Source organism: Alosa alosa, chromosome 11 (assembly GCF_017589495.1).
Source record: "Alosa alosa isolate M-15738 ecotype Scorff River chromosome 11, AALO_Geno_1.1, whole genome shotgun sequence".
Classification (NCBI taxonomy): Eukaryota; Metazoa; Chordata; class Actinopteri; order Clupeiformes; family Clupeidae; genus Alosa; species Alosa alosa.
In genome coordinates, this window is record NC_063199.1 from 25461403 (window position 1) to 25471402 (window position 10000).

The 10000-nt window shown below is 48.2% G+C and overlaps 1 protein-coding gene across 1 annotated transcript in view; it reads left to right on the forward strand.

Annotated features, from left to right (window-relative positions):
- Window positions 1–10000, forward strand: part of tmtc2b (transmembrane O-mannosyltransferase targeting cadherins 2b) — a 131457-nt gene that overhangs the window by 77796 nt on the left and 43661 nt on the right. The window contains exons 3-5 of the mRNA XM_048257001.1: window positions 3262–4153; window positions 6283–6397; window positions 9260–9345. Of these exons, the coding sequence (XP_048112958.1) occupies window positions 3262–4153; window positions 6283–6397; window positions 9260–9345 (1093 nt within the window). The remainder of the gene's footprint in view (window positions 1–3261; window positions 4154–6282; window positions 6398–9259; window positions 9346–10000) is intronic.

The window sequence follows — 10000 nt, forward strand, 5'->3', positions numbered from 1 at the left end:
TCTGCTGTCTCACTTTTCGGACTCCCAGCTTGATGGCTCTGGCAGTTTAAGATATTAGTCCTGTGAGCTGCATTTAGACAGCTGACCTTTTGCGTTTCCACGCAAGTCAGGCGGAACACAGAGAGTTCCAGAACACAGAGAGTTCCAGAACAGTGGGAACATCTTCAGATTCTCTTTTTCTCTTCTGCTCGTGTTGTCGTCCTTGAGCTTCATCTCTGTCCATGTCAGCGGACTTCTACCGTGAAACACTAAAGACAATATTTTTATTTTGGCAAGCCAAATGAGCCCAAGGTCCAAATCTGCAACACATGGCTACCGCGCCAGGTACTGCCTCATCTTTATTAAATCAAACCGAGGTACTGTGCCTTCACTTTGATGACATGTTTGGAAATGTGTTTGTTGTAGGCAATGTCATGTTTCTCTGATTTCCATCCATGAATAGTTTACAGAGCAAACTACTACTCCCTGGCTCTGCGCCACAGTTTTCCTACAGAAGGACAACGCTGGATGGAGTTTGGTTTTCGGGACTGTGTTTCCCATTAGAACCTGCACTCACTTGGTGTCCTTTCTTGAAAAATGTCTCTCTCTCTCTCTCTCTCTCTCTCTCTTTCTCTCTCTCTTTTTTTTTCTTTCTTTCTTTCTTTCTTTCTTTCTTCTCTCTCTCTCTCTCTCTCTCTCTCTCTCTCTCTCTCTCTCTCTCTTGCTCCTGTCTCTTTGTAGCTCTCTGTTTAAAGACACCTTTGGGACTACTTTCGCATGACCCCTTCCTTCCGGCCGAAACCCACTTTCCATCAAGGGTCCTCTGAAATGCTGCACGCAGTACACCTCAGGGTCCTCTAATCATTCCCATCTCTTTTTTTTCTCTATGAACTCTGCTTCTTTTTGATAAGTGTTATATTTTCTGCCCGTATCCCATCGTGATCCAGAAATGGTGATCCTTTACTAGATGTTTTAGATCCAGAAATGGTGATCCTTTACTAGATGTTTTTGATCCAGAAATGGTGATACTTTACTATATGTTTTAGATGTTTTTGATCCAGAAATGGTGATACTTTACTATATGTTTTAGATGCTTTTGATCCAGAAATGGTGATACTTTACTATATGTTTTTGAACGACTGCCAGCTCTGTGCCGGCCATTTTGACATTGCTCCAGATCTAGCCTTTGCTGAAACTGACTGGAGTTGAGATCACCTGGGGCAGACACTAAGTAAGAAGGTGATTTCAGGACAACAACACCAAGTGCAGGTAGGCGGCCATTTTGACAGGATTCTGAGGGTGAGCTGGTTTTTGCTGTTGACAGATTGATGTCTCTCTGGAACGGCAGGCTCGTCCTCTGTTTTTTATGTGGATTTTGGTGGGCTGGCTGGTGGAGCACTTCTGCTCGCCTGAGTTTCCGCAGGAAGTGCTAATTCCATCAGTGTTGGTGGTGCTAGATTAGGCATCCCAGGAATTTGCGCTGCGGCGGGGTGGACTCCAGCCTATTGAAACGCATCCAACCTTCATTTCAAGGTTGGCGGCCCCTCACACCCTCTGGGAGATGAGAGACTGGGGCCTTCTTTTTCTTCTTCTTACATCTTGTTTTAGCACTTTCTGTGCTATTGTGATGCAGCTAAGACCTGCAGAATGCAGCATGAGGGCTGGAATGAGAACTCGGAATGCGTTGAGAAGAATCCAATATCCTCTAGTATGGCCTGTGTTTTTTTTTTTGTCCCAATAGGATCGCCTCTGTTGTTTTTTTTTCTTTACTGCTCCCTCAGGAGAGGATGAGAGTCTCAGCATCAAGATGGATAATTCGATTGCACGCTGAGAGAGTGAGAGAGGGAGACCTATTTATGCTGATTTCCCAAGGGAGAGCTTGTCCGTCCTCATCGGATATCATAGAAATGACAAAAGACTATAAGAAAATCAATAGCCATCACTGCGCTCTTTGCTAGCATGGTACCGCACTAATTCTGCCGTTTCCCCCAAAGGCGGAAAGGCAGATCAAAAGGATTTAGGAGGGATTTGGTTGTTGGCTGTGACTTTTCATTTAAATGGTAAACGGGGGGTTACAGGCCTTTGCATCTGCCAGGAGAAAATTGCACAGTTTGAGGAAAGAAAATGTGTACATAGATGACAAGGCGCCTCAAGCCCACCCCGGTCAATAACACCGACGGCATCCGTAATGCGGTCAGCGCTGTTAGACCGCTGCCAGGATGCTGAGCAGCGCAGAGATGGTGTCAAGGGCTTTCATGACCTTGTCATGTGACCTGCTACAACCTGTCTATAGCCAGAGGAAATGTGTGTAATAACAACACGCCTTCACTAGCTTAGCACGTAGCACTTGGCCCAGGTCGAACAGTGTGCTGTAGCGTATGTGCTGGGCTTGGGGGGGGGGCGCATGAGGTGGGATCTCCAAGACAAACAGACGGGGAAGGCCGGATTTATCCTGTATAACAGCAGCCCCATAGGGAACAACAGAGCTTGAGTAAGCCCTCAGCGAAGAAATGTGTAAAAGATTCAAACACGCCATAAATACAGCATAATCACTTCCATACCGGCTGGTGGAAAGTGTTTAATATGGGGCTTGCGCTATGATTGATAGGCTGCTGTTTAGGCCATATTTCAGCATTTATTTGTGTAAGTTTGCGCAGGCCAGGTTGAGCATTGAGGGGGGAGAATCAGCCTCGGCTGTGTTTGCTCCACGTTTGTGACGTCAAGGCCACGGTGTGCTTGCCAGCAGCATGACTTATGCATCTCTGTCTCTTGAACTCTCTTGGCCGTGTTGGAAGGTGTAAGCGGTGCAGTTTTGGTAACTTTGGCGCGGAGTTCATTAGCGGTGATTGCCAAAGGGGGAACCGAGCTGCATCTTGTCATTGTCATCTGATCGTTTTCAGTCTGATGTAGTGCTGTTTATCTGACGTGAGTGTGTGTGTGTGATTGGTGTGTGTTCGAGAGCTGGCTTCGGAAAGGGGTTGAGGAAACATACACTGCTCTACTCACTACTCAAGTGTTGTTGACTCAGATTGCAGGAGAGGTCAGAAAAGTTGGAGTCCTCGGCTTCATTTAGCATAGCAGAATCAAACTCCCGAGTCCAGGAGTCAGATCATACAAATCAACCAGAAAACAAGCTTGGACCTGGCTCCTCTCAGTAGTGTTTTATCCCTTAAATTACTCTTGTGTTCTCTCAACTGACATTTTCAGTCCCAAACCCACTCACTCACTCTCTTTTTTTTTTTCTCTCCCTCTTTCTTTTCTCCCTCTCTGTCCATCCTCCAGAGGAGAAACCTCCAACTGCTGCTCAGTGTGTTCCTGTTGGCGGCGTGGGGAGTGGTGCTGCTGGCGTTCCGCCTTTACTGGATGGGCAACAAGCCGCCCAACTTCTCCAACTCGGACAACCCGGCGGCGGACTCGCCCAGCCTCCTGACGCGCGCGCTCACCTTCCTCTACCTGCCCGCGGTCAACGCCTGGCTGTTGCTCTGCCCCGACACGCTCAGCTTTGACTGGTCCATGGACGCCCTGCCGCTGGTGCGGAGCCTCGCCGACTGGAGGAACGTCCACTCGGCAGCGTTCTACGCCACTTTGCTCGTGCTCAGCTGGGTCGGCCTCGGGCTGCCCTTCCGCCCCTCTGCCGCCTCCCCCGTTCGGGGCAAAGAGTCCAACGGGAAGGCCCATCACCCAGCGGTGACCAACGGCAAGCTGGCCGCTACCACCAACGGTAACGGTTACCACGGCTCCGACCAGGACCACGGTCCCTCCGAGAGCGAGCACTCTCCGAGCATGGAGAACGGCACAAAGAAGCCCGCTGCCCAGGCGGCGGTGGTAACCGCGGCTCCCGGGACCTCGCTGCCCACCACAGAGAACGTGCTGGTGTTCTCTCTGGGCCTGATGGCCGTGCCTTTCCTGCCGGCCACCAACCTCTTCTTCTACGTGGGCTTCGTGGTGGCCGAGCGCGTGCTCTACATCCCCAGCATGGGCTTCTGCCTGCTGGTGGCCGTGGGCATGAGGGCCCTGTACATCCGCCTCCGCCGCCGCTCCTCCAAGAGCCTAGTGCTGTACGGCGGCGCCGCCCTGGTGGTGCTCTTTGGGATCAAGACGGTGCTGCGCAACCAGGACTGGCAGAACGAGGAGATGCTGTACCGTTCAGGGATAACTGTGAACCCTGCCAAAGGTAAGACTGGGACATGGCTAACGTTACATCTACAACAATGCTCAATCACGTATCATTTGGTTGACATGTTTAAGTGCGCCATGAACTATTTAAGAGGCTAACATAGTGAATTTGTGTTGATGGATGTTTTTGTTAGTTTCAGATTGTTTTGTTAGTTTGTTTTAATTTACAATGTTTGTCATCTGTCTGTAGCTGTTTCCTGTTTCTTGCACTGACACGCCATCTTACCAGCTCAGTTGGACTCTGCTAAGCTCAGCCTGTTTAACTGGGTGTTTTTGTTTTCACTGTTTAATTGTGTTGCTGTGATGAAAGCGTCAGAAGATTAAGGGTAATTAGGGTGGATCATATGGCTTCTTTCAAGCCATGCAGCTGTTAATTAGCAAGTTAACCTTTGATAAGTCTTGTTGCCATTTTGTTGGTTCCTTTGGCTGGAATCCATTGTCGATAGCAGCCAGATTAAAATAATGGAAAGTCGAAGAGTGAAGTTTGTTGTCTAACACGGACAACCCTTTGAGCTGCCGTGATAGAGAGCGATAAATGCCTGCAGCACAGGACGTTCCATATTCATACACTTCCTTTACACACACGCAGATGCACACACAAATAGACATTCTCACACACACGCTCTTATACACACACACATAGTCAGACATGGACACACATATGGAGGTGTTAGTGTGTGTGTGTGTGCGGGGGGGGTGGTAGGACAGAAGCAATGTGACCACCGCCCTCAGCTTCCATCCTGACTCCTCTCCGGTGAGTCACCATGGAAACGTGCCCGTGGGTGCGTGAGGGCACCCTTGGCATATTCTGGGCCATCCTGTCATGCAAACAAACAGTCTGCAGTAAACACATCCGAGATGCAGGATGCAAGAACAAGCAATTGACCGGACGTCCAGGTTGCAGGAAGTTTTAAGTGCCTCAGCCAAGCAGTCTGGAAAAGATGTATTTTAATCCTGGTTTTGGGTTGGTTTGTTTTCCTTTTTAGCGCATGGATTTTGAAGCAGAGCAGGCTGTTCAGTTTCGGCCCTTCTGTGGGATGTAAAAAGTGATAAAATACAGGCTGCCGGCTTCCAAAGAAAGTCAAAACTGCCACTTACATTGCCACAAATTTGAGTTTATTATCGTAATAACATTTCAGCATGAATTCATGTAAAATGGATGCCTTACCTGATGATATAAACATGCATGTGTATGTGTGTGTGTGAGTGAGTGATCATGTACACTCATTTTTGAGATTTCAAACTGTTTGAGCAAACATTTTCTTAGGTTATTTATGTAGCCTCAACACCGTATCTGCGCAAAACCGGTTGTGTTCTGGTCTGGTTCTGTTTATCATACACATGCAGCCAAATTCCTTTCTGAGTAGGAAAGTAGAATCTTCTAGAAGCAGCAGACCGGTCAGTCTCGCCCCTCGCTCCTTAGCCAGGGTAGATTTAAAATGCCTCACTTATCCAGCGCGTCCCAAAGAGAAATCGGCTGGAGACTGTTATCGGAACCTCTTCCCATCTCAATTCACAAACCAATTTCTTTTTCAATTTATTTTTCTTCCCATAAAATGAACTAATTTCATTACGAGGCAAATAGGTATTTCACATGTGGGAGTGTGTGGTGGGGGGTTGGGGGTGGGAGGGGCAATTTAGTATTCCACACCTGACCTTCTCTCACCTTCCGTCACATTTGAATTGAATCCCCAGTCTGAAGTTTGCATCTCTTCTAGTCTCAACCCTCAGTAGCACAACTGTCTTTTCTAAGTCTTCTTTTCCACAATGGATTTAAACAAGTATCTTAAAGGAGATGGCAAATGGTAAATGGATTGCATTAAATGGTAAATGGATTGCATTAATGGTTTTGTACTACTCAAAGCACTTTACAGTTTCATATCTCACATTCACCCACACACTTTCTCACACACTTTCTCACACACACACACACACACACACACACACACACACACACACACTCACACACACACTCACACTCACACACACACACACACACACAGCGACGGCTGAGGCTGCCAAACAAGGCGCCAACTTGCACATGGGGTTCATATTATTGGATTGGAGATCTGATTCTGTCTGAACTGGGTGGCTAATTCTCTGTTTGTCTGTTCTTCTCCGGTTCAGCCTGGGGGAATCTGGGGAACGTCCTGAAGAACCAAGGCAAGATGGCTGAGGCTGAACGGGCCTACAGGAACGCTCTGTACTACCGCAGGAACATGGCGGACATGCTTTATAATCTGTACGTATTGCTGCGTGTGAGCGTGCATGTGAATGTATTCGTATTATTGTGTGTGTATGTATGTGATCGTGTGTATGTGTGCATATGTATGTGTAGCCTCTCAGTCACAAGCCCTGCCCCACCCCTCTGGTGTCAGCACTCACTCGCACCCCAGTGTTCCGTAGTGTTCTACTATCTCAAGGATTCAGCCGTGACTGCAGCCTAGGGATGTTCATTGCTGGCACTGCCTGGTTAAGCTCTTGTTGATAGTGGTAGCATGGAAGGTGGTTGGGTTGGCTTGGGTCTGGTTGAGATGGCAACAGGAGTTCTCAGTCTATAGCCTGAGAGGGCGATCAATCTGCTCGTTTGCTCCAGCAGCTCTCCCTGTTGTCAACACTATTGATCACAGAGCAAGATGGAGCCTGACACAGTGGGCTGACAGTGTGACAGCTCTGGCCCTAATGTGGCTCTAAGGCGGAACAGGTTTCCTCTGAGATTGGGTTTTTGCATTAATCATCTGCGTGGGCTGTGTTTGCTGGCATCAGCTTTGCTCGGCGCTGAGGCCCTGAAAGGCCCTGAGCCCCCCCCCCCCAAACACACACACACACACACATGCACACACACACACACTAACCCCCAGCTGCCACAGGACCTGGTCTGACCACAGCATTTATCATTAGGGGTTTGCATTAAGTTGAGAGTATTTATTGATTTATTCATCTTCCCCGGCACACATCTCCCACTGGCTCTGTTAGCAACCCCTGCAAAACACACACACACACACACACACACACACACACACACACATGCACATACATACACATCTCCCACCTCCATACCACTTCAGGGTTTGTTTTTCTTTTTCTGTTCCAGAAAAGGGATGATTGAGGAGAGAGGACGGAGAGGGGGAGAGAAATAGACAGAGTGGACTGAGGAAGAGTAAGATGGTTCTCTCCTCGCCTGTTTGACCCTAATGACCCCTCAAAGCCGCCTGTGAAGAGGCGGCCTGTGGTAGAGTGCATTACACGCTGTGCTGTGGTGCAGGGCAGTTCGGCGTTAATCCCTCCGAGTCCTCCAGCACACACACACACACACACACACACACACACACACACACACACACACACTCACACTCACACACTCACACTCACACACACACACACACACAGCGACGGCTGAGGCTGCCAAACAGGGCGCCAACTTGCACATGGGGTTCATATTATTGGATTGGAGATCTGATTCTGTCTGAACTGGGTGGCTAATTCTCTGTTTGTCTGTTCTTCTCCGGTTCAGCCTGGGGGAATCTGGGGAACGTCCTGAAGAACCAAGGCAAGATGGCTGAGGCTGAACGGGCCTACAGGAACGCTCTGTACTACCGCATGGGAACATGGGCGGACATGCTTTATAATCTGTACGTATTGCTGCGTGTGAGCGTGCATGTGAATGTATTCGTGTTATTGTGTGTGTATGTATGTGATCGTGTGTATGTGTGCATATGTATGTGTAGCCTCTCAGTCACAAGCCCTGCCCCACCCCTCTGGTGTCAGCACTCACTCACACCCCAGTGTTCCGTAGTGTTCTACTATCTCAAGGATTCAGCCGTGACTGCAGCCTAGGGATGTTCATTGCTGGCACTGCCTGGTTAAGCTCTTGTTGATAGTGGTAGCATGGAAGGTGGTTGGGTTGGCTTGGGTCTGGATGAGTTCTCAGTCTATAGCCTGAGAGGGCGATCAATCTGCTCGTTTGCTCCAACAGCTCTCCCTGTTGTCAACACTATTGATCACAGAGCAAGATGGAGCCTGACACAGTGGGCTGACAGTGTGACAGCTCTGGCCCTGATGTGGCTCTAAGGCGGAACAGGTTTCCTCTGAGATTGGGTTTTTGCATTAATCATCTGCGTGGGCTGTGTTTGCTGGCATCAGCTTTGCTCGGCGCTGAGGCCCTGAAAGGCCCTGAGCCTCGCCCCCCCCCCAAACACACACACACACACATGCACACACACACACACACTAACCCCCAGCTGCCACAGGACCTGGTCTGACCACAGCATTTATCATTAGGGGTTTGCATTAAGCTGAGAGCATTTATTGATTTATTCATCTTCCCGGGCACACATCTCCCACTGACTCTGTTAGCAACCCTGCAAAACACACACACACACACACACACACACACACACACACATGCACATACATACACATCTCCACCTCCATACCACTTCAGGTTTGTTTTCTTTTCTGTTCAGAAAGAGGATGATTGAGAGAGAGAGAGAGAGTGACGGAGAGGGAGAGAAATAGACAGAGTGACTGAGGAAGAGTAAGAGATGGTTTCTCTCCTCGCCTGTTTGACCCTAATGACCCCCTCCAGCGTCCTGTGAGACGGCCTGTGGTAGAGTGCATTACGCTGTGCTGTGGTGCAGGGCAGTTCGGCGTTAATCCCTCCGAGTCCTCCAGCACACACACACACACACACACACACACACACACACACACACACACACACACACACACACACACAAGTCCTCCAGCACACCACAGCAGCCCTGTTAGGCTCCACTCCAGAGTAGGACTGAGGACTCTTTCTGAACATTGTCCTCGGTGGAAGAGGACGCGAGAGTGCAATAACACTTTAGGTGTGTGTGTGTGTGTGTACACATTTTTATGTTATTTTCGAGTGCACAAGAACAATGCCCTAATCATAGCCACATAATTACTAGTTGACACTGATGGCTATTGTCTCCTGGGTAGTCGTGGGCATGGCTGAATATTTCTGTGTGTGTGTGTTTGTGTTTTGAGTGTTTAAGCTTTTATCCCCACCATTTCATTTCCTTCTTTCTGAGCGGTTTCTCTCTCTCTTTTCCCTTTCTCTCTTTTATATCTCCAGAGGTTTGCTGCTTCAGGAAAACAACAAGTTCTCGGAGGCTCTCCACTACTATAAGCTAGCCATTGGGAGCAGGCCAACACTAGCTTGTAAGTGCTGCTTTTCTTTTTTTTATTGACGATGACAATTTCAGGCTCCCACAAATGTGACTGTTTATTCTGTCTGTGTGTGTGTCTGTGTGTGTGTGTACTCAAAGTCGTGTGTGTGTGTGTGTGTTTCTGTGTGAAGGCTAATGACTGCTTTCTTGCATCAATGGTGCTTTGAGCTTCTGTGTGGTTGTAAAAACAGTAGCTTCAAGCACCGTCTTGCTGTGCCTATTTATTATGTATCACACAGTGTGTGTGTGTGTGTGTGTGTGTGTGTATGCTCATGTATAGTACATTTACTTTGTGAGTGGGCTGAAATGCCCATGTAAAATTTGCTAAAATACCCTCAATTCCTCCTCAAGATTGACCAGTTATTTGGTTTCTGTACACAGGCCTGTTAAAATTGACTGGGATTGCATTTCAATTTAAAAATTGGAGAATTGATGATTTGTGACGCTGGAAGAGCTTCAGTGATGGTGTTAATGACTATTTGATGGTGTAATGGTGTGTGTGTTCAACTGTGAGGTGTGTGTGTGTGTGTGTGTGTGTGTGAGTGAGATGCATATGAATGTTTTTTTTTTCAGGTCACAGGATAGCCCACAGGGTTGTTGCAACGAACGGATCCGCTGTATGCATAATTCAATAGCAAGACAAATGA